Here is a 23602-nt window from a genome sequence, read left to right as displayed (position 1 = left end):
TCGATATATTCGGATGTTTTTCAGGCATAGTTCGTAATCAGGCAGCAGCCGCACTTGCTGGAAAGTATAACATCTGGCTTACAGGTCCAATGCCTTTCTTTAAGGAATCAGTTGACAAACACACTTTATTTGGTGGTAGGGCTTTGTGCAAGCCCGTCTAGGTAGGTTCCACCCACTCATCAGTTATTCTACCGCCAAATAACAGTACTCAGTATTGTGTTCCGGTTTTTTAAGGGTGAGTGAGCCCGTGTAACTACAGGCACAAGGGACATAACATCTTAGTTCCCAAGGTTGGTTGCACATTGACGATGTAAGGAATAGTTAATATTTCTTACAGCGTTATTGTCTGTGGGTGGTGGTGACCACTTACTATCAGGTGGCCCACATGCTCGTCCGCCAACTTATACCATAAAAAAGACACAGTTACGTTAAATCAGAGAGAAATGCTCATGCGTGGAATAGCATTCTTCCTGACAATTAATTAAGGTGAAATACTTTGCCACAGTTTACAGTGACACCCAAGGAAAAGCAACTTCTGATCCCTCATTTGGATTCCCCTTTCTTATCCGAGGGTTAAACAAGCTTAGTGAGTCCTGTAGATTACGGATTCAATGTTTACCAAAAGTCATTCAGAAAGCCGTTAGTCCCTTTTGTTTACTCCAAGTCTGGGCTTTACTCGAGTGTCAATAAACTGTATTGTCAGACTGGGACAAACTTCAGTTGATTTTAGGTTTAGGAAATGTTTGCCAGAATATTAAACAGTGTTCCATTTCAAACATTTATCTTTACAAAATTATGATACCTACGACGTCTTTGATTTTTCCATATAGGAATTTGTGACGTCACAAAAGCGATCTAAATAAAAAGTAACAACCATAAAGTATAGGAAATAAAAAAAAAATTATTCTTCGTCGTCATGGAAACAAAGGAGGTTCGACGATTTAAGCGCCACTTCGTATGCTTAGACAGCCTCGTCTTTTATAAGGCGATGCTGAACATTGTTTGCAGTTCATTAAAATGTTAATTTTTGCATTATTCTTCCGCGTCACGCTCACTCGCTATTTAACTAACTATTTTATATCATAGCTCACAGATCTGGAAGAGTTAATCATTAACCTATGTTACTATCGATCGAGAGTCGATATGGCCCAGTGGTTAGAACGCGTGCATCTTAACCGATGATTGCGGGTTCAAACCCAGGCAAGCACCACTGATTCACGTGCTTAATTTGTCTTTATAATTAATCTCGTACTCAGCGGTGAAGGAAAACATCGTGAGGAAACCTGCATGTGACAAATTTCATAGAAATTCTGCCACATGTGTATTCCACCAACCCGCATTGGAACAGCGTGGTGGAATAGGTTCCAAACCTTCTCCTCAAAAGGGAGAGGAGGCCTTTAGCCCAGCAGTGGGAATTTACAGGCTGTTGTTGTTGTTATGTTACTATCATCGATAGTTATACTGCCTACATTCTACATTTCGCCTCGCCTAGTAATTCGACCTCGACCTATAAAACGCCTCTTGGAAATGACGGTTCACAGTGGTAGCGGACTGTGGTAGTGGACAGTAAAGTGTATTGTATGTGTATCGGAAAACAATCTTACAGTGCTGGGGCAGTGTTTAAAATGAGATCTTATTGGATCTTGTTTGAAAATGTTAGGAATATTATTTTTAAACATTATACTTTTTAACAAAAAATAATTAATTACATATCGTATTAATAATTTGATGGTTGGCAATGCTAATATTCATTTAATGTCTCCAAAAATATCAATAAAAATAAAATCTCTGATAAGATTGAGCAGACTCTACAGAGAGTTCCCACTTAAAATAAATCATTAATATATTTAGACTTTGTAAAAACGCTTATGCAGATTGTATTTTATATTATTTTCTTATTAGGAATATAATTATATTATATCTAAAAGATAAGAGAGTTATTCGTGGCTTAATTAAACAAAGCAGGAACTGTGTAATCTGATACATGCGGCCGAGATAATCTTTAGTTTATAATACTCCGTATGGACAGAATTTTTAATGTAATTGCTTTATACGTCACTAGAAACCCGCCCCGGCTTCGCACGGCTGCAATACTTGTACTTAATATACTTCTACAGAAATCGTTTATTTACGACATAAAAATTGAAACTTCTTAATTATCAGTGTTTCTTTACTATATTGTCCATGTATTATAATGATATTAAATATACTACAGAATGACTTACAACGTTCACAATTTTTCAGTCATTAGACAATACAAACCGCTACGTCTTACAACATCACTGTAGCAACTAAAATTATTTGTGTTTCTCTACTATCATGTGCATGTATTACATATAAACCTTCCTAGGAATATGTTCCAAACCCTCTCCTCAATGGAAGGGGAGGCCTTGTCTCAGCAGTGGGAAATTTACAGACTGTTACTTTACTTTACTTCCTCACGACTCACTCTATGTATCTATTAAAAAGAACCGCATTAATATCCGTTGCGTAGTTTTAAAGACCTAAGCATACATAGGGACAGACAGCGATAAGGGAGTTTGTTTTATACTATGTAATGATGAATAATAAAAGTACAAGCAACCAATAGACAACCAAGAGTGAAGGTATTCACGAATGAGAACAATTTGTAAAAGTCACTTCACACGTGTGCGACCATGACACTATAAGACTCTTGTTTGTTGAGCTTGTAACACTATTGTTGGGTCCTATAACAATATTGTTTTTTTGCGGCCGCAATCACACCGAACATCATGTCGTTATCGCTTAACATTCAACGTTTACTTTCAAAAGTAAAGTAACCTAGGTAAAGTCACTGCAATATCGATTTCCTCAGTAGAAAAAAACAAAACGTTTGAAAATTACATTGAATTGAAAAAGAGAAATCAAAGATCAAAATCGTACATAATGGGACATGTGTTAGTCTTACTTAAACTTGAGCTATCACTATTCCCCTTCCTCAAACATGGCTTAATTCGAGGAAAATAGCAACAATAAATGTGTATGTATTGAATTCTTAAAGATTATCAACGCTTACTTATTTTTATTAAAAGATTGATATATATTTTATAATCTACTAGTTATCATATTGCTTAATATATTTAAAAACGTTTTATTACAAATGTGTGGTACATTAATAACCATAGAAGTGTTGCCGCTCATCTCTTTAAATCGATGTATCTATAGTCCTAGGTGGTGGTGGGAGGTGGTGGTAGTATTACGTAAGGAAATATTGATAGACCTGCCCATGTCCTATAAAAGAGTTCCTTTTTTATTTCTATTTTTCCAAACAAAAAAAGTAACTAATTAGTTTTAACTTGTCTATAAATTTGATATACTATATATATAATATTCTATATATATATACTACATATATATATATATATATATATATATATATATATATATATAATTTTTAAATAGTATATTGTGCCGATATCATAGTGTAGCCTATCATGTGTAGCCACCAAGTAAAAGTTTAATTGTTTCTTGACAAGTGGTGGTAGGGCTTTGTGCAAGCCCGTCTGGTTAGGTACCACCCACTCATCAGTTATTCTACCGCCAAACAACAGTACCCAGTATTGTACTTACAAGAGACATAATATCTTAGTTCCCAAGGTTAGTGGCGCATTGACGATTTAAGGAATAGTCAATATTTCTTACAGCGTCATTGTCTATGGGTAATGGTGACCACTAACCATCAGATGGCCCATATGCTCGTCCGCTAACCTATACCATAAACAAAAATAGCCCGATCCCCAATCTAGAACCTCTGGAACTGCCTTATAAACTATCAATCAAACGACTAAAATTATTTAAACTTAGAACGGAGATGAGGAAATCAATTGCACAATTCAATCATTATACTCGACCTTGTTATATAGGAAGTTCAATTACACGCGAAAGGCGATTCGGATCAATGACCGACTTTAGGTCAAGTGCGACTACATTTCGGCCGACGTTTTCCAGGCCACAGTCAAGATTGCAGACACGACAGTTACACTGTACATGTTATCAGCTGACGTTATCGAGTGTATCAATATAATATTAAACACACAAACAACACAATGCTGAGATAATTGAATAACTGTATTAATCACAATATTGAAACCGATACGCTTTAGAAATGTTTATAACAATAACTATATTTTGACTTGTTTTTGTGTTTGAGTTATTTTCAACCGACTTCCAAAAGGAGGAGGTTATCAATTCGTCTGTATTTTTTTTTTTTTTTTTTTTTTTTTTATGTTTGTTACCTCATAACTTTTTACTGGGTGGACCGATTTTGATAATTTTTTTTTTGTTTGAAAGGTAGTGCTTCCCGTGGGGTCCCATTTTTTTTATTTTTTTTTCCAATGATGGTATCCATGTGAAAACGACATAAGTCTTAAATTTGCCTTATGTATATGCGCGACAAATAGGTGAATAACTGAAAATCACGTTAACCAATTTTGAAAATTCTTTTTTTATTATAAAATATATACTTCTAGGGTAATTTGGTGAAAGTTTGGTAAGGTTCTGAGCACAGGATCCATGACAAAGTAACGGAACGGAAGGGAACGGAACAATTCTGAGGAGCACGTTAGCGATACTCGGTCGAATCTTTTATTTATAGGTTATTTGGATATTTGAGTCACCTTCCGTAATGTGGTTATGTTTATGTCATTATCATAGTCGAATATTATAATCAACTAGCTACCCACCCCGGCTTCGCACGGGTGCAATACTGATACTAAATATACTACAGAATTTGTTTATATACGACATAACATCGCAAACTTCTAAAATTATCAGTGTTTCTTTACTATATTGTTCATGTATTATATACACAAACCTTCCCCTTGAATCACACTATCTTTTAAAAAAAACCGCATCAAAATCCGTTGCGTAGATTTAAAGATATACGGGCAGAGAAAGCGACTTTGTTTTATACTATGTAGTGATGGAACTCCTATACGGCTCGCAGTTAGGGTGCGATATGGGGCAGAATTTCTTACTATCTTTAATCAAATTTTGTGTATGTGATGTGATGTCATATGATGTACGAAATATAGTTGGTCTTTTTCAAAGTTTTTTTGCTGAGTTCGATTACAGCTCTTTTGAGGGATCCTTGTAGTTTACGCCGCGTGACGTATTAAATCCGCATTTTGGAAAGTCTATTTTTGCTTTATTCGCAAGTTTCCTTTGAAATTGTCCTCGAAGTAGTTTCTGACTCATATAAACGGAACGCTTAATCTATTCATATTAAAAAAAATTAGTCAACATCAGCTTCACTTAAAATCAAAAAATAAATAAAATTTTAACAAAAAGAAAAACCGACTTCAAACAAAACACTATTTTAAAACAAATGAATATGCACGAAAAAGTAATAAAAATAATTGCGTATTCAACATATTTTTTAGAGTCTTCCTAAGTTAAATGAAATGAAAAATATTAGACTACTTAAAAGTCGATTAACGATTATATCATGTAGTTATAATTATTGTTATATTTGGAGTCGGTGTCAGCCAATAAAACCCTACAGTATATCTATCAAAAAAACAATACGAGAATACTTTAACAAATATGTTTTTTACAAATTACCTTTTACACAATAATATACTGGATCAATCCAGGGGCTCGTATCGCTTCTTTCTTTTGATTGTTGGGGCAAGGGCATCGTGGCTGACACCGGCTCCAAATATACCAATAACTATAACTACATGATATAATCGTTAATCGACTTTTAAGTAGTCTAATATTTTTCATTTAATTTAACTTAGGAAGACTCTAAAAAATATGTTGAATACGCAATTATTTTTATTACTTTTTCGTGCATATTCATTTGTTTTAAAATAGTGTTTTGTTTGAAGTCGGTTTTTCTTTTTGTTAAAATTTTATTTATTTTTTCATATTTTTTTATAGATAGTGAAATGGTGATGGTCACCATTATCCATAAACATTGGTAATTCATGATATTAACCCTTCCTTACATCGCCAATACGCCAACTTTGGTATCTAAGATGTCATATCCCTTGTGCCTGAAGTTACATTGAGCCTTCCTGTAAATGACGACAATTATAATTTTACGATACACTTTTATTGATAAATTTAATAATCATAATGAATAAACTTGTGAGTTTTATTTTTATTTAAAGCCAATATTGTAAGTGAAATTGTAAAAATACTTTATTACCTAACTTTACCGAAGCCTGCCGTTTTACGCGCAATAATTTTTTTAACATGGAATTATAAATGTTCTTAAAAACTTAACAAAAATATAAAGTCGTTCAAAACTTATAACCGATTATAAGCACTTATACTTTTTTTAAAATCTTACTAAGCACTTACATATATGTACTTAATGAGTAAACTGCTGAGAGACTCAATCGATATTGAGGTAATAAAGACAAATAATTCAGTTATTTAAACTTGTAAGGTTTCCCTTTTTAAAAAAATTAGTCCGGACATTTTAAATCCTGTTTTATTTATTTATTTTTATAGATATGACAAACAAAGGTTCCGATGAGTCTGCGGCGATAGATGTACATAAAAAAAACATTTATGATCTCATTTTGAAGAACTCCAGCCGTAGATGTTCAGAAAAATACAGAATTGTTTGAATTGAATTGTTACGGCTTAATAAAGAATTAATTTTAAAAAAAAGAGGAAAAAAATACTGGCCGGCTAGAGAACAGTGATACGTCTTTATGAAAAAAAAAAAAATAGAAAACGTAAACGTGTTTAACATTAAAAATTTAAATTAATTTTAGCGTCAAATGTAAATGAGTGACTTGCAGCTTACAATGAAATGAAATCAAAATAAGTCGTTTCAAAATTCCTAATAAATCTTTTGAATAAACGCGAAGTCTTACCGTACCACTACTTAAGATGATTATGAATAAGTTCGGTCTTATAACAATGGCTGCACAAATAGACCATCCATGCAGACTTCGACCCAGATACGACGGAAGTGTGGCCGTAGACGTTTACATGGTTTTGTTTCAATCGTATGGAAATACTGGATACGAGGTAACGATCCAACAGAGACACATATGTATATTAACAGGATAGTCCAAATCTTTATTCACTTATTATGTACGAATGGGAATATAGCGATACGTAAATTTAATAGCTGAGTCTTTATATTCATACTGGTGGCTCAGCCCGGCAGTGAAGTACACTACATGTTATGAAACAGTCTGTTTCATCTCTCTGTCCGTATGTTTGCGATAAACTCCTAAACTGTTGATCGAGTTTTCATGCGGTTTTCACTGGACAGAGGAATGAATGAGGAAGGTTAAGATTTATTAAAGTTTTTCTGTAAGTAATAGTAAATAGAACGGCATGTCGGAAAAAAGCAACAAAACATATAAATAAAAGGTAAAAATAAAAAATAAAAACTTATCTCACCCGTGCGAAGACTTGTAACAAAACAATTTTTTTAAAACAAATTAATATGCACTAAAAAGTAATAAAAATAATTGCGTATTCAAAATATTTTTTAGAGTCCTCCTAAGTAAAATGAAATGAAAAACATTAGACTACTTAAACGTCGAGTTACGATATAACGCAGTTACAATTATATTAAAATGTGACCACATGGGAAGCACTACCTTTCAAATCAAAATCGCTTTATCCAGTGAAAAGTTATGAGGCAACAAAAATAAAAAAACGATAGACGAATTGATAACCTCCTCCTTTTTGAAGTCGGATGAAAAGATCAATGTTGACTCAAAGTGAGGAGTTAGAAGTCAACTTAAGAACGTTTATACCTAATCAAGCCGTTTGACTATCAGACATTTCAAAGCAAACTCGACACTATCAGTTTCAAATTTACTATATTGTAATTTACAAGCCTTCGTACTTCAGGCTGTAGGGTACATTAAGATTATTATTCATAGCGATCATTTCAGTGGTTTTGACGTGACGAATGAACAAACAGACAGGGAACGTGGTAAGTAATACAGCCTTCAAACCGCAACCGATACTGAGTTACAGTTAAACGGCTTAAACGAGAATCTTCAGCCAAACACATTATTGTTTAGTCACTGATATAAGCATATTATGTACCTCAAAATTGATTTTTATTTTATACTTTTTTTTTCTCCAAATTAGTGACGTTACGACAGGTATCGTGAAAACAACCAGACAATCAGTGCTACGAACGGCAGTGCTCCCCATTCCACCGACTATGTTCTAAAACGAGATGCGATCTCATAGGCGACACCGTCAGGTCGAACGTCACTCGCCCAAGAGGGCTCAAACTTCAAGGCTAAGTCTAGTACTCGCCCTAACGCCCAGTGACGCTCTAAAGGCAAGTAGGACACACAAACACAAAAAGAACTGTTTTTTATGATGATTTTTATATGCCCAGTTAAAGTTAAATTAACATTGGAAAACCAATGTATCCTAAGTCATGGACGCAAATGTCTGCAGAGAAATAAAAAAGTAGTAAAATTGTCTATGTCGAAATAACCGTATGTTTCATATTTGACGGTACGCCAGAAGATTAGAACATAATTATTTTATAATTATTAAATAAGAATATAAGTATAAAACAGTTACAATAAATTATTTATAGTGGTTTGGCCAGAAAATAGACAGACATTCGTATTTATATTGTTAGTCTAAATAAAAAAAATATTGTATTAAATATGAAATATGTAGTTAAAAAAAAATGACTAAAGTTAATTTACTAAACTTTTTTTATTATTTCTGTTGAAAAAAAAATAGTTTAAATTTATACTGAAAACTAGCGCCATCTATGCGAACTAGTTATATTTGAGAACGTTCCGTTTTGAAGAACGGGCTTCGTTAGTAATTCTATGTAGAACTAGATGGCGTGGATTACATATTCTAAAAGCTGTTTATTTGTGAATATACTACCAGCCCGCTCCGGCTTCTCACAGGTAGGATTTATTAATATATAAATTAATATGATATAATATAAATATACTTTGTAACACCTGGGAATATTGTGTGTGTGCCAGAGTTTATCGCCTACATCATCTACATGCTCGCAAACAAATTTATCTATTTAAAATATTAAGTATAAATTATGTAATTTCAATTGAAACTTAAATCACTGTTAATTTATGGTTTTCTTGTGTACATGAATTAATATACACACATATGCACTCTATAAAAAATTAAACATTTGTAGAGTGAAGATAATCCTTCCAAAAAAAGAAGACACTGATCACTTACCCAATATTGCCCGCAGATGACCTTCCAAAGTTTGCAGCACAGTCATCTTGATCTCTTTGACGGACTTCCCAAGGAACTGTTCGCAGGCCGTTGTAAGCAGTTCGTCTTCGTTCATGATCTTACACTGAGCGACTCCGGTGACCGTTAACGGAACTCCTTGCGCGGTTTCCACGTACTCACACATTGGATTTAACGTCATAACCTGGAAAAAATGTATTAACATTCTTAGTTAAAGACGGAGGAATAGTTTAGTATGTCATTTCGATAAATTTTTATGACATTAATAGACGGACGGATAAATGACTTGGTGGCTAGTGGTCATTGCTGCCCATAGACAATAAAAAAACTTCTTCACATCGCGATTACGCCACTGACTTTGAGAACTAAGATTCCTAGTGCCTGCCTCCACTCCACTTTTTAGAGATTATTTTATGTGTAGGGGATTTGCTAATATTTTAAATTATTGCTTTTATTAGGTCCTTTTTAATGTAAATAAGCATAAATATTGAGAAGGTATTTGTAGTAATTAGTTAGTTCAGGTACTAAATTAGTAATAGGTGTCATAGGTACAAATTTGACGACCTTCGAGGTCGAGTGGTGTGTACACCGGTTTTCACTCCGATGTCCCGGGTTCGATTCCCGGCCGAGTCAATATAGATTATAATTAGTTTACTAAGTTGTCTTGGGTCTGGGTGTTTGTGGTACCGTCGTTACGTCTGATTTTCCACAACACAAGTGCTTTAGCTACTTATTATATTATATTGGAATCAGAGTAATGTATGTCATGTTGTCTCATATTTATTTATAAATATACTAGCTTTTGCCCGCGACTTCGTTCGCGTGGACTTCAGGTTCGTCCCGTCTAGTCTAGTAATCGCTTAAAATCGCTTCGTAAATAAGTCATTATTTCTCGTACAAAGTAAAGGATAAAAAATGGTTATTGTGGGTTATTCCTAAGAGATAAACATATACCATCACGGACTTTTTTGTAGACCTTTTTAAGTTGTACAATACTGTAGTACATCGTTTTGATCTATCTTGTAGGATTCAGTCAGCGTTTGCAATGTAAGCGCAAAAAATATGTTTTTTTACGACCTCACATTAGAAACCTCAAAAATTGTAGCCTATGTGTTATTCTGATGTATAAGCTATATTGTGGTAAAGTTTCATTCAAATCCATTCAGTAGTTTTTACGTGAAAGAGTAGCAAACATCCATACATACAAACTTTCGCCTTTATAATAGTAGTAGAATATCCTTTATAATAGTAATAGGAACCAACCTTCGAAATCTAAACCCGACTCTTAACATATTACATTTCAAGTCATGGTAACCTCTGTTTGATGATATTGAAAGAACATGGTTATGTTCTTTCAATATCTTCAAAGTAAAACGGTAGCAAACTTCGAATGGATAGGACATGTGGAAGGTTGTCAAATCAACTCATCAACTATTAAAGAGCTGATTATCTTCAAACGACTGAACAGATTTTCATGAAATATGTCTAAGAACGTTACGAAAATCGTTTCATCCGTATGGAAGCTGCGATATCACAGACAGATACACAGGTACGTTAAATATATAAACTCACTTTTTGCATCAGGGTTTTAAAAAATATATAATATATGTATATTATATAACATCAAAGTGACTCACCTCGAGAGATATACGCTGTACATCAGTGACAAGCCACCAAGCCCACGCATATCCCCCTACTATCGTTCGCTTCTGAGTGGACCCGAAACAGCCACCTGGAATGAGGAAATTCATTTAATATTCACATGAAACGTGGATCCTTTTAAATTACTTCATTTTAGACATTTTTAAATTTGTCGTTTCGTAAATTCAAATCGTTTTTAAAAAATACATTGATAAAAAAGGCATATTATTCGATACAAGATTTCGTAGATGATAAAAAAGCGTGGAGTTAATACCTGTTGACTTCCAGACAGGAATTTAAATAATTGTATTAACTACCATGACTGTATTTTTTTTAAATGTTGAAAAGGAGTAACTACTGAGTTTCCTGCCGGTTCTCCTCGGTAGAATCTACTTATCGAACAGGTGGTAGCTTCACTTAATTGTTAAATGACGATTCAAAAGTGCTTGTAAAAGCCCACTTGAATAAAGTTTATTTTGATTTTTTTGATTTAGAGTACTATACTAATGATTTTCATTTTCTATCTTTTTTTAACTCGCCCGCAATCTGTCAGTACCAAGTGATTGAAATGCGTAATCTTAACCAATGATTCTGACGATGCAGGAAAACATCGCAAGATGAGAATCTACCACGTGTATCCACCAACCTGCATTGGAGCAGCTTGGTGGATTAAGCCTCAAAATTGCTTTTCAAAGGAAGAGCAGCTTTTGCTTAGCAGTCGTATATCTTATATAATAAATGATTACAATTTATATACATAAGTATAAATACTTCTTCAAGTAAATTATGTTTGAGTATCAATTAATTACATGTGTATTTAAATAAAACTAGTTATAACGGATTTAAATCGCGTATATTAATTATTTTTGGCATCCCGACGTTTCGAGCACTTTACAGCGTTCGTGGTCACGGGTAGTTTTATTTAAATGTGTAATAATCGCGAAAATTTAAGACAACATTACATGTGTATTTTTTGAACATATAAATCGACTTTTATGTTTATAACTGAAGTTAATTAAACAGGTGTTAAAAATGTGAATCCTAGATCAAAGGGACCGCAGAACTTGGAAGCTTGGGGTCCGCTCATGGTCACGCTTTGTGCAACACTGTCGAAACTTCAAACAAAATACATACATACATATTCATGAATAAAAATGAAACAAAATTCATTATTTTCAAGTTTCTTCTTGATTTTATCAGATAAGTGGAAACGTGAGGTAATAATTTAACATTTTATCTAAATTGCATACATAGCTTTATTTGTATCAAAATCAAAAATCTAATTCAAAATAAACTTTATTCAAATGGGCTTTTACAACAACTTCTGAATCGTCATTTAACAATTTAATGAAGCTACCACCAGTTCGGAAAGTAGATTCTACAGAGAAGAACCGGCAAGAAACTCAGTAGTTACTCCTTTTCAACATTTAAAAAATACAATCATATTAGTTAAATACAATTATATAAGTATGTAGTGTATAATATATAAAGCTATGTAAACACAAACAATTGTCAACAATCGTAAGAAATGACATCTAAGGCCATTAACCCGGGTAGCGACGGGTTTTGCCAACGGTTCGGGATCGACTATACTCGCTTTCTCTCAAATAAGAGATACTGCTGTGACTCAACGCAGACGAAGTGAAAATCGAAGGAGTTGAGAATACCTAACATACTGTAATCATTGTATTTGGACCATTAAATATATATTAGCGGATGAATTATAATAAAATTACGAATCATTACATAGTATAAGGAGCTGAGATGGCTCAGTGGTTAGAACGCGTGCATCTTAACCGATGATTGCGGGTCCAAATCCAGACAAGCACCACTATATTTATGTGCTTGATTTGTATAGCTATTTGTATGCTTAGATATTTAAAATTACTCAACGGATTTTGATGCGGTTGTTTTTAATAGATAGAGCGATTTGAGAGGAAGGCTTTTTTTAATATATGGTCAATATACTGAAGAAACACTGATAATTTTAGATATATCTAATGTGATCTGGAAATAAATACATTCGGTAGAATTTAGTATCAGTTTTGCACCCGTGCGAAGTCGGGTCAGACCGCTAGTAGGTACATAATAAATTTTAATAATATTGTAACCAGCAAAATACCTAATTGGGTGTCAAGATATCTTCCTAATATTAATAATATTAATGTAACTCTCTGTCTGAGTATCTTTTTCCATTGCTCATTGAACAACTAAACCAATTTTGATTAAACTTTGTACAAAGCAAGCTTGAACTTTAAGGAAGAACATAGAATATTTTCTAATACCTAACAACCAAATCTTAAAATACGAAGAAAGACAGGTAAAGATCTAATGTAATATAAATTAATAAAACGTATATAATTATTAAATTTATACAATTACAGACAAAATGAAAATTGTCTAGATTACTATTTGTGTTATTAACAAACCGACAAATAGAAGAAAATTTCTAAACCATTATATAAATTACTATCTAGCGATAAATTGTTTGACTTTCTCCAAAATCATTAATGTAGGCTTTATACTAATAGAATGTTCTAGTAAATTAATAATAAATTGAATTGAAGAAACATATACTATATAGATATAAATTGGTGTGTATGTTTTAACCGCTTTGTAACAAATGTATATGTATGCATACACGTTATAATTACTGAAACAACATATTTTTAATTATTGTCTGTGTGTCTGTTTGTTCCAGCTAATATTTCGGCTGGACTGATTTTGACGGGTCTTCTTTGGCAGATAGCTAATATACAACAACAACAACAGCCTGTAAATTCCCACTGCTGGGCTAAAGGCCACCTCTCCCTTCTCTCTCAAGAGAAGGTTTGGATCATATTCCACCACGCTGTTCCAATGCGGGTTGGTGGAATACACATGTGGCAGAATTTCTATGAAATTTGTCACATGCAGGTTTCCTTACGATGTTTTCCTTCACCGCTGAGCACGAGATGAATTATAAAGACAAATTAAGCACATGAATCAGCGGTGATTGCCTGGGTTTGAACCCATAATGATCGATTAAGATGCACGCGCTCTACCCACTGGTAAGCTAATATAATAAGGAGTAACTTAGGCTGCAATAATAACTTTTTTACTAAGTTCAAACTCGAACGAAGTCGCAGGCGCAGCTAGTTAATAATAAAAACATTGTATTTATGCTCGTCACGTCAATAGTCTAAATTTTAAACGGGTGAAATTGCGAAGCGCCACTACTCAAACAATTACCTATACTAATATCATAAATAAACTTTGTCTGTCTGTCTTGCCGACTATTGCTATTTCACGGGCAAAGCTCAACCGATTTTAATGAAATTTAGTATGAAACAAGCTTGAATAATAAAAATAAGGAAGGACATAGGCTACTCTTTCATGACTATAATACCGTACAACTTAACCCTAAAATGCAGGCGAAGCGGTACTACTAGTATATTAATCTTCTCCGAAACGCGATCAATCTTCCGGTATAAGTTTTATATATGTTTGTCGAGCAATTTCTTCAAGTGTCTAATTGAACAAATTGGTTAACCTTAATATCTTTAAGAAAATAAATCTCTACTCTTTTATTAGTGCAATTAAAACAATCATATCATATCATTAGAATATATGAAAATTTAAGATTACCACGATAAACTAGTAAAAATATTTTATTAATCGTTGCCATGGTAACGCACACGTCCTGGATACCATCACGGATTGGGGCGCGTCTAAATACTTTTTTTTTAATTAATCATGTTCATGGCACCAGTACACGTTACAAACACTTTTCCATATTACTTATGCAATTACTTATCAAGATATTATATATCTATCTCTACTTAAAACTTTCTCTCTTACCGACGTTATGTTAACGAATCAATCACATAATACTCAGTAACGATTATAATAATAAACCTAACCACTTAACTTAACATGAGAATTTGTTTATCGAAAGCCTTTGATATTTTTATTTTTGTAATAATAAAAAAAATTAGGATCACACTTCAAAAGAAGAAAACTTTAGAATAGTTTTATTCGAAATTTAAATTTATCGATTCGAATTAAAAAAAAAAAACTTAACAATAATAAATAAGGCGGTAACATAATATGACAAACATAATCATTTTTGAATAAATAAAAATTTATGTCAAATGGTATTAATTAAATAGTTTTATTTTTTGTTATTAATTGATAACATAGTGGCGAAGATCCTTTATATTCTTCTTAATTAAACACAAATATAAACATTTATTTAAGAAAAACGAAAAGCAATGTTTAAAAATTAAATATAAATTTAAATGTTGTTCAATCAATGTCCCTTTCGTTGTAAACATTCTAGACTCCCACCATAACGTCGTCTGTATAACGGGCTACATGCGCAGGAGTTGCGTTTCAACGCTCAAAGAAAGTACCCGTTACGAACATTTTACACGCGATACGACTTGATAGTCTCTTTATTAGAAACTGGCAGTCAACATTATAAAAAAGTAACGAATAGATTTAAAAAAAAAAACATTCAAACACACAAAGGGCGAACAGAAAGTGATTTGAATTTCGAATGTGAAATCGTAATTGTCCCTTTTACATGGAATGACACGAAAAATTTCGGTTAGTCCGAGTGCACGAACGTTTTTGCTATGTGATCTTTGTTTTATTTTTCCCGAGTGAAAGCATATTGACGGTGAGTTTTGTTTATGTTTCTAGACGTAAAAATGTACCAAATAACAATGTAATTTAATCTTTACAAACAAAGATGTTTTTATTATCGACAGAGTTTGTATTGTAGGAAAACTACGAATTCAAAAAAGCTATAAACGCTATGTAACTCCACGACGATACGACCTTATAGATTTCAGCAGTAACTATAAACTTCATCTAAACTTAGTCAATGAGCCGTAGACACTTCTAATCGTATACAACAATCTCATAATGAAATTGTATTTTGTTTTTAAATAAATATCTTTTTTTCCAGTCATAAACAATAATTAAATATAAAGTGATTATTTCTACGATGTAGACTTATTTAAATCTATTAATTGAACTTGACAAATTATATAATTACCACAGTATATCGTACAAAAAATTAATGGATTTAATTAGTTAATAGTAAGCACATTAGTCATTGTCATTGGTGATTCACGAATAATATAACGGACAGTTTAGTTTGACATTTATAGAACAAAATGTAAACTGTTATAGATATAAAAAGTTTACAATAGACATAAAAAATCTAAGTTTTAGATTTTTTATGTCTATTGTAAACTAAATACATGTATTGTAACTAAAACATGCTTTAGTTAAGGTTATAATAAACAATTTTGACAACTACGAAGGTAATTATAATAACACCATGTACATATATATTATTATGGATTATGGATTTTTTTTAGTTAAGAGTTTTATTATTATGCATACTTAATTACGTATCAGTTGATTGAATAGTTTAAATGTAACCATTATATTAAATAGCCAAGTCGTTCGCTATTCTTAAATGTAATAATATTTCTTTATTGGACCGATTAAAGGGGCTAGGAAAGGTTTACTCTTATTAAGTCATTATTATTATTAAATTATTTAATATTTCTAATTAAGTCAAATAAAGCCCCACTTTAATTATTCACATTTTCTTCCATTCGCAAAATAATTCTACAGTTTTAGTTTTTTTTTTATTATAGTAATTGATTGTAGTTATTGATTTTTACATTTAAAATATAAAAATAAAAAACATTTTAAATCATGATAAGATCAATTTTGGTATTCGAACGAATGACCGAAATTGATTATTGGAAATAGTTTTGTAAACAGAATTTTATTATATACGAATTTTAGAGTCGAATGAGTAAATAGGCTTTGCGAAGATAAGTGATCACCACCGCTCATAGACATAGCGCTGATATCAGCCTTACATCAATGGGCAACTATTGGAGCCAAGATGTTATATCCCTTGTACCAGTAGCTACCGTAACTGACTCATCCTTTGAACCCAAACACAACAATAGACCAGTTCTACTGGTCAAACGAAAACCAAAGAAACAACATAAATACCTTAACTTAAATTTCCAATAAAACTATGGAAGCTATACTGACACTAATACAAAAATAAATCATTAAAATCGTTTAATAAACAAAAATGTTTTCCCAAATATCCCCATACAAACACGCGAATTAAGTCTTTCCACTTCTTTGAAGACGGATAGAAATTATGAATCATCGGTAATTTCCAATATAAACTGACGTATTTACTTAAAGATTTTTTCACGTTACATAATTGTCCTAGTTTTACTTATTAGTAATCAAGCAAAGCGCTATGAAATAATTAAATATTCAAATATTAATCTATAATTTATTAGGTTACGTTACATAACATTTGTTATTTTCACCGGAACAATTATTATTCTATATGTAAACGCACACACGTGAACGTAATACGTACACAAGTATATATTCGTGTGTGTACACTTTCTACAATATCCGAATTCATTGCTATAAAAAGTGTAATCGGCCACTTCGATTGTAATATTCAACACGACTTGCGTAGTCGTTTTGTGACGAGAGGTTTGTCTGTAGTTCTAGACGTGGAGAATGGAGATACAGCAAGCATTAACATTTAAATAAAACTAATTATAACGGATGAATCGTTTTACTGATTGAAAAGTTTTACTGGTCAAACATCTGACTTCGTATGCTCAAACTAGAACTCAAATTCCTTTATTCAATATGGATGCATTACACACACTCATTAATCGACAAATTAAACACTACCACTTTTTTCTACTTAATGTGTTAAGGTGTATATTTTAATATCTAGTGAAGTCAAAGTCTAGTCAAAAACCTTTTTTCAAAATGGAAGTATTTACACTTACTTATTGATCGTCGAAAATCTACCACCGGTTCGGAATATAATACCTCAGACCTGAGAAGAACCGGCGAAAGAAACTGAGCGTGATATTTTTTTTTTATGTCATCAATTTACAATATACAATAATAAACATATTTTTGTTATTTCAAACAGCCTATCTATTACAATTACTCAAATAAGCCACACATCGAAAATAACTAGTATACAGTATTGCTATACAAAGATTTATTGATTATATATTCTGCTTTATTGAATGTATAGTAAAGTGCAAGACAGTCAGGTGGTCAAAAAAGTATGTCACTAAAAGTCACCTTAATGCGACGTTTGTAACGGTAATAGTGCGTCACCATCCTGCGTGGTCAAGCGTGAAACTAACATTCTTCGTACATTACTTCCGAATGTAAATTGCATGAATATAAAGAAACATAAATTTGTATTTATGGATATATAACATATATTCAAAAGGTTTAATATATATAATAAAATATAGTTTCCTACTGCATCTGCCTCTCTGAACGTAAACTCAAAAAGACCGAAAGGGTTTCCATTCGGTTTTCCTCAATGAATATGAGAAATTTATGAGCGATTATGGTTCATTAATTTTGTTTAAATACACCGAGTAATGAAGGTGTCTGAAAAAATGACGAATGGAACTCCGCTATTGCGGAAGCGAATATAGTTTTATGTACGAAATAAAGGTCTTTTCATCATCCTGCTGCTCTTATCACAATCTTATTCAGGGTCGGTGCGATATGTTTTTTTCTTCCATACTTCTTCATCCGACATCATCCCACAAGGAATATTATTTCCAACCATATCGTCTTACACACAATCCATCCATCGTTTTTGATCGTCTCCATAATAGAGGTCTATTTTCATCCATGTTTATGCTCAATACCTCGATCTTAGTCTTATGTAGACGCTTATTTTACAAGCTGCGAAGGGCAGCTACTTAAACAGTTATTAAATACTAATAACACTACAGTAATGTCTATCAGATGCTACGATGCCTCTTTAAATTTCTACCCAAGCAATTATCTGATACGACTCGCGTGCTATCTATAATCACTAAAATTAGATTTTCTGATAGGATTGTTTTCTACTGTCTGGTCATAGTTAACAATACCTAACTTCTAAAATATACTTACCGCACCGAAAGGAGTAAACTTTAAAAAATACTAAAATATTCAATAAAATAAAATCATATTTTTTAATAATCTAAAATGAAAACACTCGACGTTTATTAAATTATATAATGATTATTCATGTCTGTTATATCTACACTCATTTATTACGATCACAGTTTTATTGATGATAATAAGTCAAAGCAAATAAGACATAACAACCTTCGACCTGACAGGGGAGAAGAGTCCTATGTCCAACAGTGGAAAATTAACAGGCTGTTATGTTTATCAGACATTTGGTTTAAATCGTCGAGATGGTATTATGTTGATAATTAGTATTTAGTGGTACGTATTAGTTTGAAATTATATTTTTACGTAATAAGGCTAAATATATAGATTTACCTAACTAAACTTAAATGTAGTTAGATCATGACACCGATAAATTCTTTTTATAGTTTATAACAAATCAGTAGTAGCTTTTTCAGGCGCAGAATCAGTGTAATATATTATGAATATCCTGCAGACTATAACTTCGTTTAAAAAAAAATATTATTATTAATATCGTACAAGCTAGAACGTCGTATCCTTACAAAGAAAATCAGTTAACAGTATTCCGTCCGTCCTTGTTTCCAGAAACAATGAGTGCGATAGTGAACGCGGCCGCCGACGTGATATCTGGCACGACCATCGCAGCTGCAGGTACGCAGGTAACTATTGTACCCGACACACTTTCTTGTATATGTAATATGCGTATGTGATTATATCAAAATAATAATAATAATAACAAAAGAGGTTTATTTATTCCCCAAACATAAACTGTAACCAACAAAATTTAGCATATTGAAGTAAATTAAACTATTTTAATTGTGGACCCCCTCGGGGTAAAACCTCCTCCAAAGAATTCCATTTGGTTCTGTTTTTGGCAGAGGTCATCCAGTCAAAAAAAAAATAGTTGTACATAAATGTGTCTGTTGGAGTAAATTCTGTTTAATTTGTGGATAAAATAATAAAATTAGATAGCAAAACTTTTCTCCACTTTTTTCTGTTACATTTGAATCACGATATATCCTGTCGAATTGTATCGCGACATACTACGATTTCTTCAGCGTAAAATCCCGATACATTAATGCCATTCGTATTTCAATCTTCAATAATTAATTCGTGATCATTTATAAAAAGTAAAAAATAAATTACTTAAAAATACCTAATTTTGAAAGTGAATCCATAAACGAATACTTAAACCTTTAAAATTAATTCACTCTGGATTGGGCAATATATGGTCAAATAATAGTAGAGTAATGTATAACGGAATGATGTCTCTTATTCCACGTGTAAGAGGGGAAGTCCCTTACCATCCATCAGCTTCAAATTATTACTCATATATGTTTATTTACACTTCAGGTTGCATGGTTCATCCCTATGCTGGTCGCGGCGATAGCCTACTACCAATTCGATCAGACAGACCCTGAAGGAAGACCGACGGATGTACCAGATTCGAGACTTTTACCCGAGTACGACTTCATCGTCGTAGGTGCTGGATCAGCTGGTTAGTAGGTACTAAAAATTGGACACCCTTGGCAGACATAAGATTTCTCTTGACCTTGCTTTTTAAAAGTTTCACCACAAATTCATCTGAAATTTTTCTTATACTTTATTACGTATTTTACCCGGTAGTTATAAAATAAAATAACTAAAGTTATATTTACAGTTATATTAAAACAGTTTCTTCGTTTCCTTCATTATTTGATCACCCCACGTTACTTGTAATTACAAGAAATAAAACGAAATTTTCAACCCCGTATACATAAAAATTGTTATGTGGCTCTATTTCAACTTGTAAGACCTAGATAACAATGTTTATTGCATTGTTGGTTAGTAAATATAATGTAACGTTTAAATATAAGCTTGACATTTTGCTTAAAAATAAATTTGCTAACTTTTTTATTTCAGGAGCTGTAGTGGCAAATCGTCTATCCGAAATTGGTAATTGGAATGTCCTCCTCCTAGAAGCAGGTGGAGATGAAACTGAAATATCTGATGTGCCTTTACTGGCAGGCTATCTGCAACTTAGTAAGCTTGACTGGAAATATAAGACTGAACCTCAAGGAACCAGTTGTTTAGGTAAGTTACTTAACCATTCTAAGTAATACCATACGATGACAAAATAATAAATAAATTTAAAAAATTGTTTTTTAACTATTTTTCAATTTGTTTGCTTAGTCCAATATTTATACATTTTAGCAATGGAAGGTGGCCGGTGTAATTGGCCCCGTGGAAAAGTTCTCGGAGGAAGTTCAGTATTAAACTACATGTTATACTTGAGAGGAAACAAAAAAGACTACGATATTTGGGAATCACTTGGAAACAAAGGATGGGGATATAAGGATGTTTTATATTATTTCAAGAAATCCGAAGATAATCGGAATCCTTATTTAGCAAAAACGCCATACCACAGCACTGGAGGATATTTAACTATTTCAGAAGCTCCTTATCACACACCACTCGTATCGAGTTTCATAGATGCTGGAATAGAAATGGGTTACCTTAACAGAGACATAAATGGCGAGAACCAAACGGGATTTATGGTAGCTCAGGGAACTTTAAGGGGAGGCCACCGGTGTTCAACCTCAAAAGCTTTTTTGCGACCGGCAAAGGATCGGAAGAATCTCCACATCTCGATCAATTCTTTTGTTACCAAAGTTATGATAGACCCCAGAACGAGGATTGCTTTTGGGGTGGAATTTGTAAAAAACAAGATGATATATAGAATAAGAGCTCGTAAAGAAGTTATTCTTTCAGCCGGCACCATAAATTCCGCTCAATTACTTTTACTATCAGGCATTGGCCCAACGGAAGAATTAGCAAAACATAGGATACCATTGATTCAGAACCTTCAAGTAGGCAAAAATCTTCAAGACCATATAGGCTTAGGAGGTTTGGCTTTTATGGTTAATAAACAAATTTCAATTGTTGAAAACAGACTTCACACGATGAGCACTTTAATGGAATATGCAGTGATGGGCGAGGGACCATTAACTATCATGGGCGGAGTAGAGGGATTGGCTTTCGTAAATACGAAGTATGTTAATGCTTCAGACGATTTCCCCGATATAGAGTTTCATTTTATATCTGGAGCAACTAACTCCGACGGAGGCGAGCAGCTTCGAAAAATTCACGGATTAACCGATAAATTTTATAGAGCAGTATTCGAGCCGATAAACAACCTAGACGTATGGAGCATTATCCCGATGTTATTGCGTCCCAAGAGTAAAGGCTTTATTCAATTAAGAAGTGCAAATCCTTACGATTACCCTTATATTTATCCGAATTACTTGACTGACGAGATGGACGTAAAAACATTAGTCGAAGGGGTCAAAATTGCATTTGCAGTGTCTCGGACAAGAGCTTTCCAAAAACATGCCTCTGTATTTAACAAACACGTTTTTCCGGGGTGTCATCATATTCAAAAATTTACTGATGCGTTTTGGGAGTGTATGATAAGACAATATACGTGTACAATATACCATCCTGTTGGAACAGCGAAGATGGGACCTTACTGGGATCCTCAGGCTGTAGTTGATCATGAACTAAAGGTGTATGGTGTAAGAGGTCTCAGAGTTATAGATGGAAGTATTATGCCTAATTTAGTTAGCGGTAATACAAATGCTCCCATTATTATGATTGGAGAAAAGGGCAGCGATATGATAAAAGAGTATTGGTTAAAACGTCGGATGTCCAGATACTACGCCTGATTTGATCGTACAAACACAAATAAATATAATTCTAAGTACACTGTACATAAACTTAACTTATTTATTTATTTTAGTTTATAATTTGAATACTCCTACTTAAACTATTTTAAAGAAATTCAATGACAATCCACTCCAGTATTGAATTAGACAAAGAATGTTCCCAAATAAATGTATCATAACTTATTTTAAAAGTCATAATTAAATTTAATTTAAGAACGATCATTTGTGTTTTATTGGTATGCACCATTAATCCCCTTGCTTTCCTTGATTCTGTTTGAGTGACTCACCCATCTTTTTCACTCATTTAACGTATATTGAATATAATATAAATACGTAATTTCCATTATAACAATTTTTAAAAATTTGCCACGTTATTTTTGAACGTATTAATAACACATACATAAGAATTGCCTTTACCAGAAACGTGATTTATTAAATTATTTGTTTGTTTATCTCTTTTATATTTTTCATATAGTCCTAACTTTAAAATTAATTAGGTCAAAGTCTACTTGTTAAAATCTCTCTCCTAAATTCCAATAATGGTTGAGTGGGTTAAGGTTTCATATTAAAAGTTAAGTCGGTCAAGCAAGCGCATTGCTGCATGCTGTTATGATATATATTAATTTTGCTGACTGTGTTAGGTCGTACTACAATCGACGTAGACTATATTGGAATAGACAATATATAAATTATATTTAAAAAATTATAATGACTCGTAAATCTGTACAGTTTTGGACCATATTTTCATATAAATTTTTACGATAAGCAAACATTAGGCTAACTAACTTTATTCTTTATTATTTTAATTAACTTTGTTCTTCATAATTTGTGACGTGATTTTAAGTAAGTACACATACATATATTTTTGTGTGTATGAATTAGAGTATATTAATTTTATAATACAAATATTTATTCTCATGTACACCTAAAAACGTTCTTTCCTGTATTAGCTGAGTTTGTCTGGCACATTAAGTGTTAAATGCAAATGTTCTATTATATGCAGTGCCTATAACATAACTTAGCATGTAAAAATATTG

General features: G+C 32.6%; 2 protein-coding genes across 2 annotated transcripts in view; one reads left to right on the top strand and one right to left on the bottom strand.

Annotated features, from left to right (window-relative positions):
- LOC124532810 (flotillin-2) overlaps positions 1-23602 on the bottom strand; it is a 287470-nt gene that overhangs the window by 51922 nt on the left and 211946 nt on the right. Inside the window, exons 2-3 of the mRNA XM_047107886.1 lie at positions 10845-10939; positions 9190-9391 (exon numbers count right to left, since the gene is read on the bottom strand). Of these exons, the coding sequence (XP_046963842.1) occupies positions 9190-9391; positions 10845-10939 (297 nt within the window). The remainder of the gene's footprint in view (positions 1-9189; positions 9392-10844; positions 10940-23602) is intronic.
- On the top strand, positions 15194-22784 carry LOC124532818 (glucose dehydrogenase [FAD, quinone]-like). Its single transcript, XM_047107899.1, has 5 exons — positions 15194-15511; positions 19447-19520; positions 20215-20359; positions 20764-20934; positions 21055-22784. The coding sequence occupies exons 2-5, from the start codon at positions 19452-19454 to the stop codon at positions 22563-22565; spliced, it is 1896 nt and encodes a 631-aa protein (XP_046963855.1). The 5' UTR covers positions 15194-15511; positions 19447-19451; the 3' UTR covers positions 22566-22784.

Source organism: Vanessa cardui, chromosome 10 (genome assembly GCF_905220365.1).
Source record: "Vanessa cardui chromosome 10, ilVanCard2.1, whole genome shotgun sequence".
NCBI classification, from domain to species: Eukaryota; Metazoa; Arthropoda; class Insecta; order Lepidoptera; family Nymphalidae; genus Vanessa; species Vanessa cardui.
The sequence above is the reverse complement of the archived record's forward strand: the minus strand, read 5'-3'. Positions and strand labels throughout refer to the sequence as shown.